Genomic DNA, 27,858 nt, shown 5'->3' with positions numbered 1-27,858 from the left:
AAAGTAACTGTTCTATCTTTTGATTACAATGTTTATGTTGTAGAACATAATCTGCAGGTTGCTGGATGTTTACAAATATTGTAGAACAAAAAAAAGTTAAGATTTAAATGACTAGATTATATTATATCAATCTTGTACTCCAGTACTCCAATATTTTTTGTACTCCGTAGAACTTGACTCTAGTTTACGATATGTCAAATTTTATAAAACTTGAATTCGAGGCTCTTGAGATAACGAGAAAGAATTACTTGTCATGCATATTGGATATCGAAATTAACTTGGCTACAAAAGGTCTCGGAAATACAATAGAAGAGGAAAATCAAGAGACTGAGCCAAACCGAGCATAAGCTATGATATTTCTTCGCTGCATCTCCATGAAGCACTTAAAAAAAATATCTTATAGTGAATAATCCACTTAAATTGTGGAAAAATTTAAAGGATACTCCCTCTGTCTCTTAATACTTTTCCTGTTTCTCTTTGTCACGCTTGCCAACATACACTTTTGATCATTAATATCTTTAATTTTGTATCAATATTAAATATAAAAATTTCACCGTATTAAAGTACTCATAAATACGAATCCGACAAGATCACTCATGACTATATTTAGTCTTCTAGATTAGATGTAAATGAGTAATTTGTCTCATGTTATGAACAGTCCCGACATATCAAATGAGAAAAGCTTTTAGAGACGAAGGGAGTAGATATGATCATCAAAAGACCATGATTCATCAAAAAGCTCTCGTTATGATTGGATGCATCTGAGGCTGCATACTCATTTTTATTTCTTTCAACACATTCATAAATTTTACATTCTCAACTTCAGTTTTCACAAAAATAGGTGTCCTGAGTTGAATTATTATTATTAGTATCGACTTCGATACCTACATCTTAATAAGTAAAAGATGCAGAGACGTCTGTCTAATCACCCATTTATACAACATACTCTTCAAGTACTTGATCAAGAATCTTTTGATAGCTTCTTGCTAGTTTCAATCAGAAATTGTTTTCATAATTTACTCACAAGACTTACCAAGTATACATTTCAAGTCAAATCAATAATTAAAATTTCGACCATATAAGATTTCACAAAAAATTATTTTGATCGGGCATGTGCCCTTTATATGCTCTTATATTTTATGTTAGGCTGGAGTGATTTGTATGTTTGTATGTTTTGTTAGCTAGTGTGGTGTTCTAAGGATCGTACTCCTATATATGTACAATCCTAAGAAAATCACACTAGCGAGAAAATCAAGGAACCCTCTTATCCGCCGTTGATCACATGGGTTAATCCAACGGTATTAATTATTTCCATAATTAACAATAGTAATAAAATATTTTATACCAAATATATATTTGTATAAAAAAATATGCCAAATTTATGACATTTTAATACCATATTTAAGCAGATATTTAATATATCTTAATTAGGTGGGAATATCAATCAAGACTCTCTACAAATAAGGTAACATCATGCATCACAGCATCAGTATACATAATCAATCAATCATCAATATATATATATAAAGGAGGATGCGGGCGTCTCTAGAATTGTTCGATTCAGTCTTCTGATTTTTCTTAAATTTCGGATAGAAAATATAATTATAATTCAAAAAAATAAGGTTTAAGAATTCTAAAGATAATATAATTCTTTTTTTATCAGATTTTTTGAGAAAAAATAGGTAAAGTAGCTAAAAAATAGTAATTGTAGAAGAGATATAATTCCAAGTAGTTAAGAAGTAGAACTCTTAACGCGTCTCTAGAAACTCTCCGGTTAATTTTTCTACTCACAATTTTTTGTCTAAATTTATAGAAAAATCATAATGCCGCCGCGAAGTGCGGCTTTTTTCACTAGTTTGAAGAATAAAAGAAAATATCGTCGAAGGCTCCTCCATGATCCAACCTAACACCACCACCACCACCGTAAGGCCGAGCGAAACCCTAGATCTCCTACAGATTGCAATACTAGGCACAATCTTGACAAAAATAGACATCCCCTCCATCTACTTTGTGGCTTCCACCCGCAAATCAATTTCTCTGCTTCTACCATCTTTTTTTTCACCCCCCACTTTCATCTCCTCGTAAGTTGTTTATATACAACACTCATTTTCATCTATTATTGTGGTGGGGGTTAGTAAGAAGAAGAAATTGGCTTTGAAGCTTGATTATCAAGATATCATGGATGTTTGGTTTATAAGAGCAACTCCAATGCAATGCTATAATTGGTTCTATTGCTATATTATAGCATCAAAAGTAAAAAAACTCAACTCCAAAGGGGTGCTATATTTGTATGCATCCATGCATAGATGCATCCTTGGTTCTATATTTGAAACCAAGGATGGATCCATCCATGTTGCCACATCATCAACAAATAGAAATTGGAAACTAGTTAATGAGTTAGGTAAAAGTTAAAGAGTTGGTTCTATATAGAAGTTAGGTAAAAGTTAATGAGTTGGTTAAATTTGAAACAAGTTATAGAACTTAGCATTGGAGTGCAAATTTTATTTTAGCACCAAAAAACACTTTTTGGTGCTATATTATAGCAATAGCAATAGATATATAGCATCTAGCATTGGATTTGGTCTAAGGGCTCACATGTTATTAATCTTGAATCAGGCCCGGCTCAAACAAAACGGAGAGCCTGTGCTAAAAAATTTAAAATAATAATTTATGTTTGTGTTAAGATCAATATCTGTTTATATTCTAAAAAAAATAGTTGAAGAGAAATAAAAATTATAGAAAATAAAATATTAATAATCAAAATATAGTCGATATAGACAACGACACTAATACTCAAATAAATATTATAAGTCATAAGTTTAGAGATTATTTTTCAATTTAACTATTATTTAAAAAGTTCACAAATTTAAATTTCAATAAATTTCTATCTAAAATCAATTTTTTTCTTTAACTATTATTAAAATGAACCCGAAATCTAAAAAAGATAACATTCTTGACTGAAAAAAATAGATAATTTATTTGCATATTAAATAATTAAGTGTATTAATCTAATAAAAATATTAAATAGTTTTTATTAGTAAGAGAGACTTTAGAGGAGTAATGTGATTGGAGCAGTTAGGATGATAGACGGGCTTTTGTTTATATCATGCGGAGATCAGGAAATTTTTTTAAAATTGGGGGCCTCAAAAATTTGGGACCCTGTCCTATTAGGCTGTTTGCACACCTCAATAGTCGGCTCTGTGTTAGAATCAAATTTTGCTTTAGATATTGTGCTTAATGTTCTTCATGATGAAATCGAATCTTTCTATGAATGCGAGTTCAACTTTTCTTGATTTGCGTGGGGATTGTGAATCTGGGTACATAATTATATGTATCAAAATAATGACTAGAAGTTTCACCCTAAAAGGGAGGGGGAGGGGGGGAAATAAAGGAGAAATAATGGGTCTGATGATTATATATCAATTGATAGGTGTCGAGGAGGTCTGCAAGTATGGTACTCCCTCCGTCCCCTTTTACATGTCCATTATGCATTTCGAGGAGTCAAATTGACCAATTTTTGACTAAATATTACAAATTATCTACTCATTATTTTTAAAATCTGAAAGTTGCGTATTAAAATACACTAAATGTACTTTCTATTGATATAATTTTTATTATTTTTCTCAATTATCTGATACATGTAAAGTTCAGTCAAAATAAAGTCAATTTGACTGGTCAAAAGTCAAAGTGGACATGTAAAAAGGGACGGAGGGAGTATATTTAGACAAGATCAAAGCAATTGGAGTCTGCTGCGGTAGAATCTTTATTCTGGAAATCTGAGTGATATTAATATTTTGATGCATCATAATTTCTTCGACGGTACTGTTTTTGATGTTATTGTGGCTCCTCGCAATCTCGCTATTCTCCAAGTGGTCTGCAGAGTCGATGTTTACATTTATTTTGTTGAGTGTTATGATCAGAATTCTTTTATGAATAAAGAACATAAGGCGTGCGTATGATATGTCAACTGTCTTTTTAGGTGTTCTTATATTTGTTCTTTTTAAGTGTTCTGTTATATTGTCGTCTTCATTTTCTTGATGTTTTAGTGTGTCTCAACAAATTCAATGCCAATGACACACTCTTGTAAATTTCGTTAGATAGCACTGTTTTAGATTTGGCATAACCCTAATTTTTGTAGAATGCTTTTAGCCATTTTTAATATGATTTTGTTGTGTTTTCTAAAAATAAATTAGAATTTAATACTCCCTCCGTCCCATTTTATGTGACCTCATTTCCTTTTTGGGACGTCCCAAAAAGAATGAACCTATAAAGATTTACTATCTTTTTCATAATCGCATAAAATTATTTTATATTAATAATAGAATGAACCTATTGATTATGTCATTTACTACCTTTTTCTTAATCTCCGTGAAAGTCAAACCAGCTCACATAAAATGGGACGGAGGGAGTATAATTTAGTGATGCATTAACGAAAATTTCGCTAATTGATGTATTAAATTTATATATAATCATAATCAAGATTTTTAATATGTTTTTATTTTGTATTAGAGATTTTAAATTATATAACCAATATTGTGATAAGAGTTCTAGTAATAATATAATATATAATTTAATTTTGTTAATGTGATCAACTTTTTTAATAAATACATTAAGATTCTACTAAATTTTTCATTGATATTCTACTAAGTGTCACATTAATAATTTTAATATTCTATTGAGTGTTTCACTAATAATATTAGGATTCTATTATTTTAATAATAAATATATTAATTTTATATTAATTTCTATTATAAGATTCCCTAACTACATTAAGATTTTATAAGAAAAATTATCAGGTGCTTCGTAAGTCGTTCATATATATAATATGATTTTATAATGTGTTTTTTCTAAATTAAGTATCATTTTATTAATGTTATGTTGAGTGTTATGATGATAACTCTTATATAATACCCCCTCTGTTTCATACTACATGTCCACTATTGAGGACAAAAAAGTGTTTCAAATTACTTGTCTATTTTCATTTTCGATGAAATGTAGTCAAAATTTGTATTTCCAAGATGAGGTTTATACCACATCTTTTTATGTGATATTTCCTAGATCAAATATCTTCCACATATTATACTTGGTCAATGTAATAAATATAATAATAAATGAATGTTTGCTAAAAAGTTAGTTTTTCTTAATATGCGTAATTTATTCAAAACTTTTTCTTAATATGCGTAATTTATTCAAAAGTGGACATGTATTATGAAACACAGGGAGTAATGAAGAACATAATACAATACATGAGTACGATATGTGTAATGTTCCTTTTAAGGGTTCTTATATGTATTCTTTTTAAGTGTTCTCTTATATTGTCATTTTTGTTTTCTTGATATTTTTGTGTGTCTCAACAAATTCATGTATTGTGAAGATTCACTCTTGGGCACAAAATTTCTTACAGAGTTCTCTATTTATGTGAAGTAGAATTGGACATACATTTGAGAGAAATTAAGAAAGAAAATTGAATAAATCCAAATAAATCAAATTCTACAAATTGTTCCATGATACACTCTAGCAAATTTCGTTAGATAGCACTGATTTAGATTTGACATATTAGAATGCTTTTGGTCATATATCATATTATTTTGTTATGTAATTTTTAAACATAAATTGGAATTTAATGTAAAATCATAGTGATACATTAATGAAAATTCTACTAATTGATGTATTAAATTTATATATAATCATAATTAAGATTTTTAATATGTTTTCATTTGTATTAGAGATTTTTAACAATTTCACCAATATTGTAATAAGAGTTCTAGGGATAATATAAAATTTAGTTTAATTTTGTTAATGTGATAAAGATTTTAATAAATACATTAAGATTCTACTATTTTTTTGATATTCTACTAAGTGTCACATTAATAATATTAAAATTCTATTGAGAGTTTCACTAATAATATTAGGATTCTATTATTTTAATAATATATATTTTTTTATATTAATTTTTATGATAGGATTCCCGGTGCTTCGTAAGTCATTTATATTACTTCAATACAAACTAAATTAGTCTAAAAAATAAAATCATTCTATGACCAGTTTTTAAGCACTATTTTTAACTACAGAAATCATCAGTTTGTACATCACAAATATCTATCTTATATATCACGTATATCTCAAATATAAATATATAGATACATATATATACAACATATATAATCATTTTCACCCATATAATAACGAATTTCCTATTAGTATTATCAACATTTTTCATGACTTTCACCACCACTTATCACTACTAATATTCACCACCTCTCAATTTAAATTGAAACCTTTTTAATCTATGTGTATTATTTTTTATTCTTTTCTCCCATAAAATATGTCCGATATATTTTAGCCGTTCAAAAGTTTATTAGCTAAATTTTGAGAATATAAATACGCGAGCTTTTCTTAAATAGAAAAATTTTATTTTAAAAAATTTCTTTTTTATATTCATAATCTTGCGTTTCATGTGTCTTTCTCCAAGATAGTAGAAATTCTTGATCAAATATTTGTCATATTTCACAATCTCATTTTTAAAAAATTATAATAAACCAATATAATGAAAATTTATAATAATTGAATACATATTTTTTTTTATCAATATTTTTTATTTGATTTTTAAAATAAGGAGAACAGGGATACAAGTTAAATAACCTGAGGACGACGACGAATAGATTCACAGGCTGTATCTATCATCTACATAGGCCAGCATCTGCTCAGCTGTTTCGATGAGATACACAAACAAGATTCTCCATTTCCCCCAAATCTAAAACCCTAATTTCAATCAAATGCTCCCTCCCCCAATCCAACTCATCATAATCATAATCATAATCTTATAAACCCCAATGAAATTCGCAAACCCTAGATTACTAATCATGCAATTCCAGCCACCTAAAGCATCCCCAATTGAATTCAATCTGAATTCAATTTCACCATCCAACGATGATTCTGATGATTTCAATTTCGCGTGGTACGGTAACATCCAGTACTTGATCAACATCTCTGCTATCGGCACAATCACTTGTATTCTCATCTTTGTTCTCCTCAAGCTCCGTAGTGATCATCGTCGTTTACCCGGTCCAACCGCTATCGCTTCCAAGCTTCTTGCTGTTTGGCATGCTACTGGGCGTCAGATTTCCCTGCATTGTGGTGCTGATGCTGCTCAGTTTCTCTTGATTGAAGGTGGTTCTTGTGCTCTTCTCGTTTCGCTTGCTTTTCTTGATGTTTCGGTTTTGCTTCCGCTTAATATCTATGCTGGAAATGCTCCGATGGCTGATCAGTTCTCGAAAACTACTATTACTCATATTACCAAGGGTTCTTCTTTGTTGTGGGTGCATTTTGTTTTTGTTGTTATTGTTGTTGTTATTGTTCATTTTGCTATTAATTTGATTGAGAGGAAGCTTAAAGTCACGAGGTTTAGAGACGGTAATGGGAATCCTAGTGATCCGGGTGTTAATAATTCCTCCACTGCTATTTTTACTGTGATGGTTCTAGGGGTGCCTAAAAATTTGGGGTTTGACAAGACTCCTTTTGTTGAGTATTTTCAGCATAAGTATCCGGGGAAGGTTTATCGGGTTATTGTGCCTATGGATTTGTGTGCTTTAGATGATTTGGTTACGGAATTGGTCAAGGTTAGGGAGGATATTTCTAAGTTGGTTAGGAAAATGGAGTTGCGGGATTTGGGTGAAGATTATTATGAGAGTGAGTATGGGTTGCATGGTTCCTGGAGGAGAGTGAAAGATCTGTGGGGCAGGTTTGTTGATGAGTTGGGTTTGTCTAATGAAGAGAAACTCAGGAAGTTGCAAGAGCGTAGAGCTGATTTGGAGATGGATATGGCAGCTTACAAGGAAGGGAGGGCTAAGGGTGCTGGAGTTGCATTTGTGGTGTTTAAAGATGTGTATACTACAAACAAGGCTGTTCAAGACTTCCGTAATGAGAAGAAGAGGAGGGTTGGGAAGTTTTTTTCTGTTATGGAGTTGCAGTTGCAGAAGAATCATTGGAAAGTTGACCGAGCACCGTTGGCAACTGACCTTTATTGGAATCATCTGGGCTCCACAAAGCTTTCCCTGAAATTGCGGAGAGTGTTTGTCAACACATGTTTGTTGTTATTGCTTCTGTTCTTCAGTTCTCCTCTAGCTGTCATAACTGCCATCAAGAGTGCTGGGCGTATTATTAATGCAGAAGCAATGGATAATGCTCAGATTTGGTTTGCTTGGATTCAAAGCTCAAGCTGGCTTGCGACCTTATTCTTCCAATTCTTGCCCAATGTTCTTATATTTGTGAGCATGTATATCGTGATCCCTTCTGCTCTCTATTATCTCTCCAAGTTTGAGAGACATCTTACTGTGTCTGGGGAGCAGAGAGCTGCACTTTTGAAGATGGTTTGTTTCTTTTTGGTGAATCTTATCCTCCTTAGGGCACTGGTTGAATCATCTCTAGAAAGTGCTATATTGAGTATGGGTAGGTGTTACTTGGATGGTGAAGATTGCAAAAGGATTGAGGAGTACATGAGTGCTTCTTTCCTGTCAAGATCCTGTCTCTCGTCTGTTGCATTTTTAATAATAAGCACTTTCTTGGGGATATCTTTCGATTTACTAGCTCCAATACCCTGGATTAAGAGGAAGATTCAAAAGTTCCAAAAAAATGACATGCTTCAGCTTGTACCCGAAAACAGTGAAGACTATGCACTGGAGAGTTCGGATACTGAAAGCCTTCAGAGGCCACTTATGCATGATGGAATGTTTAACACAGCAGTTGGGAATGGGGGATCAGTTAATGGTGGTTCTGGATCAAGTGAAATTGATATACCTGGGCAGGATCTTTCTGAATATCCAATTAGCAGAACCTCACCGGTCCCAAAGCAGACGTTTGATTTTGCACAATATTATGCATTCAATTTGACGATATTTGCTTTGACCTTGATATATTCCTCATTTGCTCCACTTGTGGTTCCTGTTGGGGCTATTTACTTTGGATATAGGTATGTAGTAGATAAGTACAACTTTTTATTCGTGTACAGAGTGCAAGGTTTTCCTGCTGGCAATGATGGGAGGTTGATGGATACTGTCTTGAGTATCATGCGTTTCTGTGTCGACTTGTTCCTCCTTTCTATGCTCCTGTTTTTTTCAGTCAAAGGAGATTCCACGAAGCTGCAAGCTATTTTCACTCTAGGATTGTTAGTTATGTATAAAATTTTGCCTTCTGATAATGATGGCTTCCAGCCCGCTCTATTGCAAGGCATGCAAACTGTTGACAATATTGTAGAAGGACCAATAGATTATGAGGTCTTCTCACAACCCAAATTTGAATGGGATACATATAACTTGTGATTATGAGCAGCCTGTATCTATACAAAATCCTTTTGTTGTTGGTTTATGCATACACTATATCTATGAAATATTTACTGTGTAATTGTGTATGCATGCTAACTAGTAACATATGTATTGTTTTGCTAAAGTTATAGAAGTTATAGAATTACTAGATCAGGTACTACAAGACTGAACCATTAGCAGGCAGCATTGTTTGTGGTTTCTCATATTTGTTTGTGGTTTCTCATATCCCTACTTGTGCTTCCTGCCCGTTGGTTATGTTACTCCTGCCCTCTTTCCCTCCAAGGATCGTGTATACTCTGTAGTTTTTCCTTCTTTTTTAACGTAGGAACTCGCAGCCGCTACCCGCACTTAAGATAATCACAAATTCTCCTCCCTCTGGGATTCGAACCTGTGACCAAGAGGATACAAATCCCCTCTTTAACCAACTGAGCCAACTCTTGCGGGCCTTTGTAGTTTTTAACAGTCAATTGATCGGTAATCAATATTATATATAAATGTTTATTGTTTTTGAAGTTTTGTGTTAACGTGTTAGTAATTAATACATAATATGAAGATGCTGTGTTTAAAATGTCCAATTTTTTTTTTTAATGTGAACAGTTGATTATGTTTATTACAATTAAGTCTACGTATTAAGAACAGCCAAGGAGGTGGAAAATATAGGTGGACCAAATGAATTATAGGCAACATGAGAAATAGAGAAAAATGAGGAAGTGGAACTAATTCAACTAGTCAAGACCAACCCCTATAACTACTCTCAGCCAAGCATCCAACTACTCTGTGCCCTTCACTCTAGCAGCACCAAGCTTGTCTCAATGTGGTGGTTCCACTCATCAACATCTGGTACTTTCATCTCTCTCTTGCTCTCGCTAATATATGTTGTTGCTAATGTTTAGATCAACACTTGCTATTTTGGTCCAAGTTTTAAGGTATAACTGGACAGGAGGAGTGAATACATCAGTCACAAGTTCAGCACTTGTGGCCTTGATTTACTTTTCATCTGGAGAGGGGAATATATTCAAAGGAGTTAAATGCAACATTTAGCCGATACGAGTTCAGAGACATCCAAGCTGCGGTTTGGGAGTCATAATCACCCTGTTTGCCCTAAGCCTCGTCGCCTTGGATCAGCTGTTCCTGAACTTCTCAAGCCGCTCAAATGCAGCAAACACAGGTTCATTATTTTTATCAGTACAGCAATAATTCTTGTATATATAGTTCATGCACTTAGTAAGTACATAGTTCTGATTCAATTATTCTCTCTTTCTACTAATTTCAGCCAGCTGAATCCTGATTACAGATCTGGAATTCTCGGTGTGATTGCTGAAAAGGTAAAAAGTTTACTATCCAGATATACAAAGTTCATTCACATGGAAAGATTGACAGCATGAAATTCGATCCATGAGTACAGAGTACACTAAATTCACGAAGCATTATCAGCAGCATTTAGCGCTACTGGTTTACATGATTTTAAGTGCCTAAGTGTCTAACAGTTGCATTAACAAGAACAAATACCTTTGAGAATCAAGAACGCAACTACATCCCATACTCCCTACTCCAGGCTCTCCCCCGGGAAAGCATAAGATAGGAGTACACATGAGAAATTACAATAATAATATCCATTTGCATGTAAAAATCTCTTGTTTGTGTATGTATAAAATGGATGCATTTGTATGCAGACAGCAGAGGGGCGCGAAATTATATGCTCAGGATGCTCACCAACATGTTACACAGGCTCACCTCCTAGCAGAACAGATAATCCATTAGTCCATGACGTGCAATTCGTTCATCAGATGGAACCCTTCTTGCCATTAGCAGCTCCAAGAAGGAATCTTTCTGATAAATTTGGTTTTGCCTCTGCCTCTCCAGCATAATCCACTTGGTCCTCGAAATCCTATATAATGAGGATATTTTGTAGCAGAACTAGTATCAAGCCTCTTTATACTTGCATGACTTTCAGTCTTTAAGTGTAAATAGCATTATTTTTAGGAGTGAAATTGTATCTCTGTAAATAATGTGAATTTTGCAAGTTGTTGACTGTAACTTCAGTTCATCCTGAAAAATAATAAAAATTATCCGCATCATTAACATTAAAAATCCATTTTTTTACTACTCCCTCTGTCCCATTTAATTGTATACGTTTCTTTTCAACTGCTCGACACGCATTTCAATGCTCTTATAAAACATAGTTCTGTAACTTATTTTTGAGATTTTTTTTTCTGAATAAAAATATAACATTCAAATTTTAATTCAGAAAAAGAAATTTTTAAAAATAAATTACACAACTACATTTTACAGGAGCATTAAAGTCCGTGCCGCGTCCCCGTCCCCCAATGTATACTACTCAGGGGGACGGAGGGAGTAGGTAATTTCAGGGAACAAACTAAAGTTATAAATAGGTTATACTATCTGCGACAAGAACCATTCTGCCAATAACTCGTAATTTGTCCGCCCCATCATTTTTTTACGGTTTAAACGTCCTATGCAATTCTCTACATTTCAAAACTTATCAAATATCTTAAAATTTTATAATATAAATATCGACTACTCGTGCTACTTTTGTCAGTTATACTTATTTTATACATAAAATATCAACCATTCCACCACTATCCTCACTTTTCTTTCTTCTTGTTTTTTTTTCCCACTTTTACTTTACTTATTTAATAATCTCCGTGCACATGACTGACCCTTGAGTAAGGCGATGAAGGTGAACGCCTAGAACACCATTATACGAGAGGAACCAAAAAATATATATACTTTATAATGATAAATTTATGTAGTTATATATTTACATGCATTTGAATTGATTAAATTTTAAAACAATATTTTTTATTATGTCATTGTAATTGATTTGGATGTATATAAATTTTTCCTTTCCAATCTTGAAAATTTAGATATAATTTTCCAAATTCGTCTAGCGTATTCAACCTGTCGGTGGCCAACTCAAATGTAAATATTTGGACGGAACGGGAAATAGGCATGACATCTGCATCGTCCATTGACATTACACAACAGCAACAGGTCAAGCCCAACCAAAGCACAGCCTCTTCATATGCAAAACATGCTAGACAAGTCCCGGCGACTCCAGAATAATCTAGATACTGAAGCAGCAGCAGCAGCAGCTTGTGTCGGAAGTCTGTCATTTATTCCCAGAACAAATCAAATTTTAGACTGTGGTGTGCCTGCAGCCGGGATACAAAAGATGAGAGATGAAATCGTATACAACAGCCAGACTATATATTTAATTACCTAAACAAAGAAATATCAAGATCCCTAAAGCCAAATTTTTCCAAACAAACTGTCTCTCTTCCATTGTGCTCAAGGCCGGCCCTGACTTTGTGCCTAGTATAATACTACCTCCATCCCAAATTAGATGTTGCCGTTGACTTTGAGCACGTAACTTTAGGTGCATTGACCGTCTACTTCCGAAATTTATTTTTTCTTTTATAAATGAAAATTTCATATTTTAATTTTTATTTGCAAAAATAAAATTTTAAAAATAAATCACGTATCTATGCGGTCAATGAACCTTAAATTGTGTGCCCAAAGTCAACGGGGCCATCTAATTTGGGATGGAGGGAGTACTCAACCACTCGTCAAAATGACAATACTCTGCATATATGCTTTCTTATATAACTTATGTTAAGGCTCCCCAGTGATGAGATTTTTATTCATTTTATCATCAGCACTTGATGATTCTGATGCAACAAATTTATAAATAGAAATAAAATATTAATGCTCTTTCAAAATATTATGATTGGAACAAATAAACCTCAACATATAAATTTAGAAGACGAGAACAGGACATAACAAAATTAAGCTGGACGGAGGGATGATAAAACTACATCCTGCAAAGAACTATCTCTTTTCATGGCTGCTTTAAACTCGTCGAAAGTAACCTTTCCGTCGTTGTTGGCATCCATGACATCAAATATTTCGTCAAGTTTTCCCTGTTCTGTGATATCTAATGGGAGGCATTCATCAGGCAAAGCCTGCAAATTTAAGCACATATCTTATGTTTTTCCGATAGTATACTATTTGTCGATCATAAAACCAAAAGGCAACAGGACTCAGAGGCCGTTTGACTAAACTTATTTTTCATAAATAAAGGGCTTATTTCTGGGAAAAAGTACATAAAATTCTACTTTTTATCTGAAATAAGCTCTTACTTTTTTGTTAAATAACTAATATGAAATCCCTGTTTAACATTTATATCCAAAAATATTATAAGAAATTGCATGTTTTGTTTGAAAAAATAAGCCCTTAAATTTGATAAGTAAATTTTGCCAGACAGGCTCTTACTCTCAGCATTGAAGCCACTTCGTCTTTACTAATGCAACCAAATCCATCGGTATCATACATCTGAAATTGGCAAAATGAGAGTTTTAAATCAGCATTTACGTTGTCGGTTGCAATACTCATGATTAATTGAGTTGAGAAATTGTTGCTCTTTTTCAGGACAGGAAAGGTATTGTTGCATACCTGAAAGCAAAGACGAAGCGCCTCATCTCCCTGGGAGTTCCTTAAACTAGAAAATCCACAAAGTATCTCTCTCATGACTACGGTACCATCACGATTGTTGTCAAATAGATCATATATCCGTGGTGCCAGAGGAATTAGTGATGACATTTTCATAGCTTTCAGAACCTGCTCAAACTCGGACAGTGTGGCATTCTCGCCATCTGCACATCTGCAACTCCACAGAGAGGTTGTAAGTAGAACTTATATGATGATTATGTGTCAATAAAAGAATCAACATCTATACTATATGAATTGGTACTTACATTTTCCTGAAATGTAGATTGAGATTTTCAAGTTCATCAGGCTTGAGGTCATAAGTACCTACTAAAGTTTTTAGCCTTTTTGTCCTCAGAAATACGGTGCTACTCCACATGCTAGCTATTTCAGCTGCACGCAGCTTGCGACGTGCATTAAACCTATGCAGACGTGTGACAATCTCCGGATCAATATCTCCTTCATGAGCCGAATCTCCAATGACCCAAGAGTGCTGAAGAACCAAAACAATTATCTCCTTCATTATTTATTTTCTAATGTAACAGATACTATTAAGCTTAATGAACTTAGTAGCAGCTTACCTCTCTGCAGTGGGTCGTTGTTGAGGATCAACGGCTCGTAGATTAGAAATTAAATCCTTTGTAGATGATGATATGTTCTTCCATGTCTTTTCATAAAAGCTGAACTCTCCCTGCATGTATTCATAGAAATCACACAGAAATCCGCTCTAGGGAGATGAAAAAATTCCTTGTCCTAAACCTAAATATTATCAAATGTCTTAAAATGTGATTCCACTTTAAGAACAGAGTGTTAGACAATCTGTGCAAAAAACCAATATATGTGTTTGTGTGTGCGAAATAGAAGAAGAATGAGGGAGACAGATTAAACAGAAGGATATGAAGAAAATCCGAGTCCAGTGCGAAACTGTCCCCTTAAAGCGTATTCGCCTCCTCACCGTATGTGTGGAACGAAAGCTTCCCAGGATAAAACGGATTGCGATGTCGTTAACAAGAACGGCACCTTCGGCGAGCTTGAATCGAGCAAGACAACTATCACCGGAGAGATTTAGGGTTGTGGTATTGAGAGAGAGAGGAGGGGGATGTGTTTTATGATACAAAACCCTTAAACCTATATGGGCATTTATAGGTGCAGAAAAACTTGTGAACTATTTTTTTCCATAATTAATCGTCATTAATTACAGAATCGGTGTAAAACTTGCATGCCACACTATTCCATAAATAATATGAAACAGAATCAAATAAATATTTGCAAGTTATTATATCCCATATATAATCTGAAACAGAATCAGATTAAATATATCAAGATATACACCATATCAATTAATCTGAAACAAAATCAAATTAATTTATGCCATAATATTTGAGCCAAATTCCACTTGGAAAAAATAATTTCCATTATAAAAAAGATATCATCATATCTCACACATAATGCTCAAAATATTATTTACCAATACGGGACTTATACCCATATTTTCCAACAATCCCCCACATGGGTGAGATTGGTGATCTTAGTAGTAGCACACACCTGACAGACAGACAGACAGACACAGGCTTTGACTTGGTGATAGTTTTCTTCGACCAGATATAGCATACGATTGGTAGAAAATGCTCTTTGAACCTTCGCTTGAGTAAGTATACCGACTTTACTGGTAGACAGTAAACGTGCTTGTCCTTGAACTGTTCGACCGTTTGTGTAAACGATGATATACTTATCACTATACCCTTTCTGACTCGTTCAGCTCTCATGAGTATGTCCATTTTGGCCATGGAACATCGTCCTGGTTCTGCGGGAGTTTCTAAAGAATTGTGCCTCGCAATTCTCCTTTGAAGCGGCCCCACTTTTCTCCTACATAGGTGATATTTATCTTATAGAGTAACCCGCGTTTACTCAACTGAATTCCATGCGTGTACCACTCCATGTATTCACCAAAGATCATTAAAAGGTTTCACTGTTTCTTCATCATAGGAACAGGCCAGGGGTTACCCCCACAGTGATTTGGTCATCATGATTTAGTTGTCCCATTGAACCAAGTTCTTGGGATCTCCAGTCAGCAATGGTTGGGTGTCCACCATGATGCCGTTAAGCAATAGGCTTAAGACCCATTCCTCTCGATGATTTCTCAACCACTTCTGTTGATAACCCTTTGGTTAGCGGATCCGCAATATTATCCTTTGACGGTATATAGTCAATAGTGATAATTTCGGTTGAGATTAATTGTAATAATGGAACTATGTGGCCGTTGTATGTGACGGGACTTCCCATTATACATTGTGCTCTGTGCTCTGCCAATAGCGAATTGACTATCATTGTGTATCCCTATTGCAGTCACAGGCCTTGACCATCTTGGAATATCCTCAAGAAATTGGCGTAGATATTCAGCCTCTTCGGCGCATTTATCTAAAGCCACAAACTCAGCTTTCATTGTGGAGTGAGTTATTACCGTTTGTTTGGAGGATTTCCATGATATTGTCGCTCCAGCTAGTGTAAACATGTAGCCACTCGTAGACTTTAGTGCCTTTTTGCTAGATATCCAGATCGCGTCAGTATATCATTCTAATACTGCTGGGTATCCTCCATAGTGCAGTCCATAGTCTCGAGTTCCCTTTAGGCACCTAGTACCCTAATGATTGCTTTCCAATGATCAGCTCCTTAGGCAATAGTTTCATATTCCATCATGAATTGAGCTATATTAAATCCGTCTATTTTAGGATTTCTATGATATGGTTGTCTACCTGTGTGAATTATACTCACCAATGACTTTTAATTTATTAAAGTCAAACATCTAATTTTAATACTATGTCCATATAGTACAATTAGATACATCTTGCAAAGCAGCCCCAACTCATGAGTACATGACATAAACTTAATTTCAAAACAATCACTTCCTGTGACCAATTTCCACTATACTCGTGCATCTACTCAGTTTACCAACTGTGTAGTCCATGTCTAATTTTGTACGAATTTCATAAGTACAATAGACTTCCAATCGATCATTGAGAGATCATCTCATTGTACTAGGATTCATACAAAATTCATACCAGCTGATTCTAATCAAATTAGAAATCAATTAAGCGACCGTCTCAAGATTCAAGTCATCATCGTCTGACTTGTGTCCTAGACTGAATAGAGTTTTTAAGTTTTTAATTATAAAAATTAAAACTTCAAGTCTCATTAAAATTTCTCGAGATGATCCTTTCTTTATTACTTTTAGTAATGATCAGATCATTCGCGCGTAATTACATACGACTACCATTTCATTCGTAAATGGCGTAAACTCATATGTCAATCTATTGATTATCTATCAAATTAACATCTCAACATTGGCATATTTCACATTTTGGTAATCATTTTACCAATTATCAGAGTCTTCAATTCGTTATATTGATATTACCAATTTTTAGCGTCCCAAAATTAGCAATTTCAATTTGCCTTATTACCAAGTTTAAGCGTCACCAAACTGGTAATACACATCATCTATTTACCAAATTTGAGCGTCCTCAAAATGGAAAATTAAGTCATTTAATTTGAAGCCATTGCTTATCATAGCAATATCAAATTCCGCATGCCACTGTTTGTGTGTCTATTTTGATTTACAAAATATTTCACCTGATCATAGTCTTTCTACACTTGCCTTAGCAACAAACCCTCATGTTGTCTCACGTAGATTTATTTAAATCTCTATTTAGAAAGACTGTCTCCATGTTCATTTGATTTACTTCTCAATTTCGCAAAGCGACAATTTTTAAGTATAATCTTAATGAACCTTATTCTCATAAATCAAGAATATATCTCAAAGAATATCAGGTCTTCACTTTGACTGTAAACCAAACTGTCAGTCTGACCTTGTATATTCTTTTAACCCACATACCTATTTTTAAAAAATTCACTTGGGTCCTAATGGCATCTTCACAAGAAGATCCACATAATTTTAGATATGATTCAACAAAATTGAACCACTCTTTCCATTCTTTAACACCCTTTTCCCCATAGAGGATATAGAGAGTTTAAATTATCCGTACAATACCACAGTCTATTTTCTAGCGTGCATGTCAGAAAATTTTGACTCATTGACTTCTCAACTTTAGTCAATTCTCCCCTTAATTTATTCTTTCATCAAAGAATTACTAGAGGAACACATAGCTTCCTACAAGCTTTGAGGTTCTCCATTGAGCAGGGACATTCGAGACCATCATATGTATATCTCAAGTCTTTTACTCAATCTCATATTTATCCGAGAGCTTACAAGCTCACTTGGATTAATTATGGATCTACAAAAATGCACAATTCTTATCAAAGTACCCTTAGACTCCAAAATTTGCAGGATGTAATCAGACACAACCATTGTCTATATCCATCCAAAATATCTCAATTATTTTGGATCTCCTTTTACCTTTACAGGTAATGGTATCAAGACATCTTCTGGATACCCCCACATTTTAATAATATTTAAGAATGTTTTTTACATTCTAAAACTCGTAGAAAATTCTACAATTTCCTCGTCAAGATACCCCCACAACTTCATCATTCTTAAGAATGTTTCATACATTCTAGAACTAATAGGAAATCTAGTTATTTCCTTTCAGGATATCTTATTTAATATGATTAGTGTCCAAAACGACTAATATTTTCATATTCAGTGATATTCTAACTTGATCAAAATCGTTTTCTTTTGCTCATTAAAGCACGATGCAAGCTTGCAGCTACTTCATTAAAATAAAGCGAGTAATTTGCAGTTGCCGAATACACTCAGTGTGAACAACAGTTCACCCAGTGATTATTCAAGTCCATAATCATTTTTAACCATCTTAAAAAATTAAGAAAGTGGCCAACAATCCACTTCTTAGCGCTAGCGTCCTTGTTTTTATACTTATGGTCAAGTGACTCCCATGCGGCCTTAACTGTTGGCTTCGAGCTATACACAATATACAACGAGTCAGCCAAACCATTCAGCACATAATTCCGGCAGATATAGTCGAAGTGCTTCCATGCATCAACTGCAACCACCGTCTGCGTATCGCTCTCAGCAGTGAGCATAGGTGTCTCTTCACTCAGACAGCGAGACAAATTCAGTGTGGTCAGGTAGAACAACATCTTCTGCTGCCACTGTTTGAAGTTCGTTCCGTTGAACTTTTCTGGCCTTTCGGCGTGAGCAGTAGGCACGTGAGGCATAAGCGGCACAAAGGGCGCAACTGGCATTGTATGCACAACAGTCACAACCGACAGAGGAACATGTCCTGCCGTGTAAGTGGAACACTGAACTGACCAAAGGTCACATGTCCCGCTGAACAATAGCCCGGAGGCGTAGGCCCAGAACCGTAGCCCGAAGGCGTAGGCCAGAACCGTAGCCCGAAGGCGTAGGCCCAGAACTGTAGCCCGAAAGCGTTGCCCCAGAAACAGGTGGCACACCCCCATCTGGATTAACCAGTGCGTTGGGGTTAGCCTGCAACTGCTGTGTCTGACCCCCATCTAGATTAACCAGTGCGTTGCGATCAACAGCCGTACTGCTCGTGTGGATTGCTCCATTAATATTCTCCATTAAATCGGTTTCGAAGAAACAAAACAAAAACAAATCGGATTAGTCACAAATGTAAAAATAGATACGCTTTAAGATTGTTAGACAATCTGTGCAAAAAACCAATATATGTGTTTGTGTGTGCGAAACAGAAGAAGAATGAAGGAGACAGATTAAATAGAAGTATATTAAGAAAATCCGAGTCCAGTGCGAAACTGTCTCCTTAAAGCGTATTCGCCTCCTCACCGTATGTGCGGAACGAAAGCTTCCCAGGATAAAACGGATTGCGATGTCGTTAACAAGAACGGCACCTTCGGCGAGCTTGAATCGAGCAAAACAACTATCACCGGAGAGATTTAGGGTTGTGGTATTGAGAGAGAGAGGAGGAGGATGTGTTTTATGATACAAAACCCTAAAACCTATATGGGTATTTATAGGTGCAGAAAAACTTGTGCACTACTCTTTTTCATAATTAATCGTCATTAATTACAGAATCGGTGTAAAACTTGCACGCCACACTATTCCATAAATAATATGAAACAAAATCAAATAAATATTTGCAAGTTATTATATCCCATATATAATCTGAAACAGAATCAGATTAAATATATCAAGATATACACCATATCAATTAATCTGAAACAAAATCAAATTAATTTATGCCATAATATTTGAGCCAAATTCCACTTGGAAAAAATAATTTCCATTATCAAAAAGATATCATCATATCTCACACATAATGCTCAAAATATTATTTACGGGACTTATACCCCTATTTTCCAACACAGAGTAACGGAAGTTCATGCTTTAGAGAATTAACAGTAGATAACAGCTCAAGTAGGAAGGACTTACTGCAATTATCATTTGTTGCTTCTGTCGATTTGATTGTGCAGTGAAAGGAGGATACCCCGAGAGAAGGATATAAATAATCACTCCAAGCGACCACAGGATCAGTGAACTCTTCCACGGAGCTCAATCCAAAGTCCATAATTTTCAGCGGAGAGCCTTTAGAATTGTTCAAAAAAAGACAATTCTCAGGCTTCAAATCTCTATGAACTATATTGGCTCGATGAAGCGCTGCTAATCCAGCTGCAATCTGGCGAACCACAGCAGCTGCTTCAACCTCAGTGTACTTTGACCGAGCCACAATCCTGTCAAATAACTCGCCACCAGAGCAAAGCTCAAGTATGAGGTGGACTCCAGCAGGATCTTCACAAACATCGTATAAATGAATGACATTAGGATGAGGCGAGAGACTGTAAACCTATATATGTTCTAAAAGTCGGTGATCAATCAGGATTGATAAATCTAAATGTCCGTGTTTAATTTGGGATGATAATATTTTTTGTAATCCTTGAAATTGTAGTGCTCATCTGAAGCTAACTTGTGATGTAATAATTATTGTAAGTGTTTGTTTATTGTATAGTATGTCACTTTGATTTTGTAAGTGAATTAGTGAGGTTTGCTGTATAATGTACGTACTTGTGGATTCTAATATAATACCAATTTGATATGCAGAGTTGTTTCTTGTTATAACTTGAAACAAACTTATGAGATAAACGTGATCCATAACTCTCCTATTCTTAAATAACATACCTTGAGTCTACTAGTTTGTTGCGGCTTTTACTATGAGCTTAGGTTCCTTAGCTTTAGGGACCTCAGCGAAAATAGATTAGCTTTGCTTAGCGACAACTAGCGAAAACAGTTTTTGAAAACAGAATATATCAAAATTTTACTCTAAAACAGCAGTAATACCCTGACAAAGAAAACAACACCTAAAGGCCAAAACTTTTAATCGGGAGGAGGATCAAGTAGTGCTAGTAGTAAAAATGCTCTTCCTGGGAGAGCAGAGTGCGGTCCAGGGACGGACCCAGGATTTAATTTCTACCCGGTTGGAGTAAATTTTTCCTTTAACACAATTTAATAAAAATATATATAAATAAAATATTCTAAAAACATAGAATCATAGTCATGACACTGCTAAATGAGCTGGTAATCTTGTTCCAACAAAGTTTCTCCGCTGTTCTGCCCCTATATAGCGATATAAGGATCCGACGATGTACACACATTCGTTTGACAACTTCGCTTGCATTTTTACTGTGCTTCTGCGTTTTAATTATCTAGAACCAGAAAGCAGGGGCAGTTTCAATGACTCTCCAGGTTTTTCTCCAATACCTCCAATAAGTACTACAAGGACTCTCCAGGTTTTTCTCTGACAAGCTTCAATGTCTGACAGTATTATGGGGCCTTTTGACTAAATTTATTTTTCCAGTTATAATGACTTATTTCTATAGAAAAGTACATAAAACTCTACATTTTTCTGAAATAAGCCTTTATTTTTTGTCAAATAACCAGTATGAAAAACCTCTTTAAGATTTATATCTAAAATATTTATAAAAAATACATTTTCTTAAAAAAATAAGGACTTATTTTCGTAACACGGATGTTGTCAAACAGGCACTATGTTGTAGTGCAAGTCACCAAAATTATGGCCATGAAATGTTGATTGATGTAAATACAATATCATCAAGATGAACTCTGTAATTACAGTCTGGAAAATTATTTTTGGTGTTGAAAGCTCATGTATATCTTGTACAAATCTCCTTAGTACGCAGCTGTATAAACCTTTCACATTAAACGGCAAAAATTAATCCTTATATAGTCTCAAATCTTTAACTGATCAGTTACAGAATGTCATACATATATTGCAAATGTATTTTATAACTATCTCATCAGTTGGCGATCCTATGTAAAAGGCAATTCATACAGCAACATACAAAACAACCGCAAGTAATTTCAGTAATGTTTTCTCATCGGACTCGTGCATTCATTCAAGTCTTTTGCTTGGAACATGCTACGAGATGATCTGGTGAAGCTCCTAGAATTTGCAACATGGAAACCTAAGAATCCTCTCTATCTTTTTATGTTCATTGTACTTCGGCATCCGCTCTGGACTGCCATTCATTTCCATGTTCACACTGCAAATGTAGGTACATTTGTGATAAATATATAATGGGTCTTTCTGGTGTGTGCACGTGAGCACACACTAACAACTACTTTTTATTTAGGTGGATGGTTCTCATTGATGGAGATTTTTGTGCATGTAGAGGCCATCATTATTAATGAGATGAGGGCCAATAAAAAATCCACCACCTAACTAAAAAGTGGTTGTTAGTGTGCGCTCATAGACACACACTAGAAAATCTGATATATAATTACTATTGAGATAACATGAACATTTAGATGAAGCCGGTGAAAAAAATAAGTACAGGTGCTTACACCGGGAAAGCAAAGGAACCTGCACTACTATCAGAGCGAGTTGACTCCGACAATGTTTTTTGTGGTGTGCTCTCCTTCACCTCAATTATAACGTCGGTATCATCACCCCCACCTTTCACCTCGCTCAAAGGCAACTTCTTACTTGACTGAACACTACTCTCGTCAACCTGCAAGAAACATAGGTTGGGTAAAGAAAGCAAACAAACGTTTAATACATAATAGGTTAAATATTTCATGTATAGTGAGGTCCCAAGAGCATCTTAGAAAAGGGTGCTAACCAAAGGTGTCAATATTCTCAAACTATAGAATATATATTAATAATATGTACTAATTTATATAGAACATAATAAATATAAGAAAAACAAAATCACTTTCTAGTTTAATAATTTTAAAAAAAAATCAAACCCCGAAATTTTCAAAAGATTTTGAGTCAATTGTACAAAAGGCTCAATAAATCTTTTGAAGATAATCATGATATCGAGAAATTTATGATGTCTCAAATCTTCCCAATCACTCGCCTTCGCACACTCACTATTTATAAATATTATATATCTATAAATCAGAGAGATTCAGTTGCGCATTGCGCTTATGCTCCCCCTCGCTTCAAGAGATTCATGTTGCGCATTGTGCTTATGCTCCACCTCGTTTCAATTTACAAACGCATTGCGCTTATACTCTACAGTGCTTCGATGCACATCTCAAATTCTTTAACATCGAAAATTATTATCGGAGAATAGACATAGCAAAGAATATATGATAATGATCAAATTTATATAGGTGTTTATATTTGTAAAGTTAGATGGTTGACATGTGCATGTTAATTTCATATTTTCACAATGTTTTTTCATACCATGACTTAAGTCATGAAAATTAGATGTTCGCATCAAAGTCAGATATTTTTCATCTATTCAATACTATTATTATTATTATTATTATCTTCTATATATTATCGTGTTTCACATTTTACATTGTGCTTATGCTTCAGGAGACTTGTCAATATTGAAAATTACAATAGGAGAAAAAAAGAGATTTGGAGAAGTTTATATAGGATAGAGAATTCACGGTGGTGATGAGAATTATATAGGTGTTTCTATATGTGAAATTAATTTTTTATGGTGTGTCATTGTTTAAATCATCAAAATTGGATATCCATATCACGATCAAGTAGTCAATATCCTATATCGATGATAGCATCATGAACCGTCACCAAAAGGATTAAAATGAGATTCCAATAACAATAATAAGATTATCAATTGAAGAACTGATATTAGGCTCTCCCTTCACACATGTTCTTTTCGGTCAAGAGTGACCATTTTTATTTAATCAAATTGCAGAAAGAAAAAAAAGCTAACGAATTACATAGACAAACATCTATATATTTCAAATGAGTACTGTTCTTGCATCAAAAACTGATTAAAAATAACACCTCAACTAGCATTTACCTCATTATCCGAAATCATCCCCCCATCCTCGCCCACTTTGAATTGCAAGCTCTCAGAACATTCATCAAACACAGCCTTCTTCGAACCCCAAGGAAAAATTTAAAAATCAAAAATTCAGACAAACGAAAAGAACTTAACAAATATACTAACAAAAAAAAAAAGAACCTACTAATGAACTGCACCTTCTGATTACGATTCTTCCCAGCAGGGTCCTGATTCCGTGGAGGCGACTTCTCTTCCACCAGATCAATCCCTCCCTTTCCATTAAATTTGAAGACGATATAGTCCTTGTCTGCAATCGAGGGTTGTTCTGTATCCTCAATCTTTGTTCTGCTTTTCTTCTCTCTCGAATTGTTTCTCTCGCGGTCTGGCTTAGTAGATATCATGGCGCTCTCGTCTAGCAAATCACAACACAAATACTATTTGAAACAAAATCTATGAGTAGAAAGAAATACGAGAAATAAGGAACAAAATCATAGCATAACAGAGGGAATAGGCAATTATGTAGTATTCAAGTATTTAGCACAAAAGAAACATGCATTACAGAATATGCATATTACACAACTCAGCAATCGAATCTGAAATTCAAGAAGATACCGTAAAAATATTCGTACACATATTCATTAAATTCTTCGCTTTTCGTCAAAAAAATATTCCTCAACTAAGCAACAAAGATTCAAGAATTATAAAAAAACAAAAACTTTTTTATTACAATTTACAACTTTCTGGTCATATTTTTTGAATGCGTATGCGCTGGCAGAAGCAGAATCAAGGCCCGGGCTAAAAAAATAAAAAATAAACTAGAATTATGAATCAAGAATTATTTTTATTGAATTTCGGAATTCGACTCACATTGAAATATGAATATCTCTTTTGTGTACCTAACTGAAATTTGCATGCATAAAGAGTAGAAGCACAATCCTTAACACTGCTCCATTTGAGTGGCAAACTCATTCTTGAAAATCTTGGATGAATCTAAGAGCAAGCCCAATGCAATTCCTTATTTTCAACCCCTAAAAAAATATTATATATTAATGGATACCTAAAATATTGGGGATAAAAAGCTATTTTGCTTCAACGGTGTTCCCTATTTGATTCCCTATAAAATTAATAGGGGATAGGGAGTTACGTTGGAGGAGCTGTTTTTGTTCTCAATCCTCAAATCTTGTCCATGTAGATCAAATATAGATAAGGAATGGGTGCATTGGAGTTGCTCTAATGAAACCAAGAAGAGAGGATTATAAAAATCTAACAAGTGAAAGCTGTCCGGAGTTGCACCGAGTTTTTATGATTTTCCTTGATTGTGTGCAAAATGTATAACTTACGTGATTAATGGCGTCGTGATTTACATGGCAACTGTTTATGATTAGCTTCAGTTTTTAGTTATGATATTGTAATAATCACGTGGAGATATGCACGGTAAATATTTATGATTCAGCCGATTATTGTTTAAAAAAATGCTAAATCTCATAAATTCATATACTCCATCCGTCCGTTCCAATTTACATATTCTTTTTGAAAAATCATATTAACTAATTTTTGATCAATTATTAAATAAAAATTAATTATTATGTTAGTAAATAGAGAATTACATATTAAAATAGACTAGATTAATTTTTGATGATATTTTTTCAAAAGAAAATTTCAAGTATATAATACTCCCTCTGTTTTTTTATATGACACTTATGATTTGTGCACGTATCTTTAGGTGGGTTGACCAGGTAGTAAAACTTATTATTTTTAACTGATTTTTTTTGTAAATTAAAATTTTGATTACATATTTTTATTCAGAAAAAAAAATTTCAAAAATAATACATTTAACTACCGGGTCAAAGCACTTAAAAATTTGTGCCAAAAACTCAAACGTCATATATTAAAAAACAGAGAGAATATATATAAATTCAATCAAAATAAAGTCAATTTGACTAATCAAAAGTCACAAGTCACACACACACACATATATATATATATATATATATATATATATTGGGACGTTGGGAGTAATACTTTTGAAAAATAAAGTCAAATAATAAATATGGTTGATCAAAAGTTTAGCCATGGATTGTGATTGATTAAAACTAATTCAAAATTTATTGATTGGTTAACTAATTTACACATAACTAAAATTTGGAGTGTTCGCTAGAATTTTAGTTGTTGTTTCCTAATACGAATGGTCTAATTTTATTTTTTTTCAGTCATATGAATGATATAAAAATTTAGTTTTGGAAAAATTTACATGATTGATCTAAAATTTAGTTGCGAAAGAATTAATAGGATTAGTCTAAAATTTTGGTGGTAATCTTGATTGGTTAAAAATAAATTAGAATTTATTGATTGGTCAACCGGAGGATGGTTATACTTCTTCAAAAAAGAAACTCAATTAATGAATATGATTAGTTTAAAAAATATTATGAAAAAGATAGTGAAAAAATAAATATGATTGATTAGAATTTTTTTTAAAAAGATATTGAAAGAATAAATATGACTGGTCTGAAATTAAATTTTATAAAAATAACTACAATTTTTCTGAAATTTAGATGCTATCTCTAAATATGATTGGTTTAAATTTTAGTTGTGACAGAGGTTTTTTTGACTAAAAGCGAAAAATTCATTCCACTGAAACTCAGCCGAGACAAACCTTCGAACTGTCAATTACAGAAATACAAAACAAGCTAAACAAATGATCGTTTTGTTTTTAGATCGCTTAACACATAAAATATATAAATTCTTTAATCTAAACAATATTACAATCATATCGCAAATAATCCGACCTACATCTGAACATAGTAGCATTACAATTGAACTTCATATAAGCATAATCTGTACCAATGTTGAGAATTATTAATTACATGAATTGATATTGAAGCAACAACTCCCTTGAAATATTAATAATTTATTGTCATGAAAGGTGAGATCTTGCGATATTCATCATCATGCGATATTTGATATCAGCTTTGCGGATCATCCGAAATACAATATAAGTCTTGTTTAGAAAAATTGTCGAAACTCATAACAAAACATATCAAAACATCAAAATACAAAACACCAACATCCCAAAAAAATGGACACGACTAACAATCGTGATAATAAGATACTTAATAAAAACTCGCTCAAAAAAATCAGATTTTATATTTTACTAAAAAAAACACTAGTAAATACAATAGAGGATGGAAGTGCAGATGAATTTAATCAGTGAAGGGGATAGAGAGTAAAAAAAACAGAAGAGACGGAGACGGCTGGAATCATAATTTTGGAAGTGACAGAGTTAACGTGATTGATTTAAATTGAGATATTATCTTTTGTTAAAAATAAATTAAATTCTCTAAATATGATGATTGGTCTAAATTTTAGTTGCGATAGAGTTAATATTATTGATTTATAATTAAGATGTTATTTTTTGTTAAGAACTAGGGCTGTCAAAAAATCCGAAAGATCCGATATCCGTCTGAAAATTCCGTTACCGTATCTGGGAAAAAGCGGATATAATCCGTATCCGGAATAAAACGGATATTATCCGTATTCGAATCCGGAGTTTGCGGATACGGATATTGATACAGGCGTATCCGTGTCCGAAAATATTATTATATGTATATAATAATACTTATATAAATTTATTATTTACTTATATTATTTATTTTATCATATAAATTTTGAAAAAGAATTAATATTTAAAATAAAAAAGAAACATTAAGTATCTTGCAAATGGAGAAAATGGAACTATCTTCATCAAGCTTTTTCTTTTTAAAATTGTTGCAGATAGTATTGTTTTGTGATT

General features: G+C 33.6%; 2 protein-coding genes and 1 pseudogene across 3 annotated transcripts; 2 read left to right on the top strand and 1 right to left on the bottom strand.

Moving 5' to 3' along the window:
* The first annotated feature begins 6,648 nt into the window (after positions 1-6,648).
* LOC108215068 (CSC1-like protein At4g35870) lies at positions 6,649-9,369 on the top strand. Its single transcript, XM_017387401.2, has one exon. It carries the CDS (start codon positions 6,834-6,836, stop codon positions 9,315-9,317), a length of 2,484 nt encoding a protein of 827 aa, XP_017242890.1. The 5' UTR covers positions 6,649-6,833; the 3' UTR covers positions 9,318-9,369.
* Positions 9,370-9,497: 128 nt separating this feature from the next.
* Positions 9,498-11,416, top strand: LOC108215070 (uncharacterized). 2 transcript variants are annotated; one of them, XM_017387403.2, is made up of 4 exons: positions 9,498-10,160; positions 10,261-10,488; positions 10,594-10,645; positions 10,994-11,416. In XM_017387403.2, exons 2-4 carry the CDS (start codon positions 10,349-10,351, stop codon positions 11,186-11,188), a joined length of 387 nt encoding a protein of 128 aa, XP_017242892.1. In that variant the 5' UTR covers positions 9,498-10,160; positions 10,261-10,348; the 3' UTR covers positions 11,189-11,416. The 2 variants fall into 2 exon arrangements, with proteins under 2 accessions (XP_017242892.1, XP_017242891.1); XM_017387402.2 differs by having other exon boundaries at positions 10,240-10,488.
* Positions 11,417-13,129: 1,713 nt separating this feature from the next.
* On the bottom strand, positions 13,130-24,469 carry LOC108212664 (calcium and calcium/calmodulin-dependent serine/threonine-protein kinase-like; annotated as a pseudogene).
* Positions 24,470-27,858: the final 3,389 nt, after the last annotated feature.

Source organism: Daucus carota, chromosome 3 (assembly GCF_001625215.2).
Source record: "Daucus carota subsp. sativus chromosome 3, DH1 v3.0, whole genome shotgun sequence".
Classification (NCBI taxonomy): Eukaryota; Viridiplantae; Streptophyta; class Magnoliopsida; order Apiales; family Apiaceae; genus Daucus; species Daucus carota.
The sequence above is the reverse complement of the archived record's forward strand: the minus strand, read 5'-3'. Positions and strand labels throughout refer to the sequence as shown.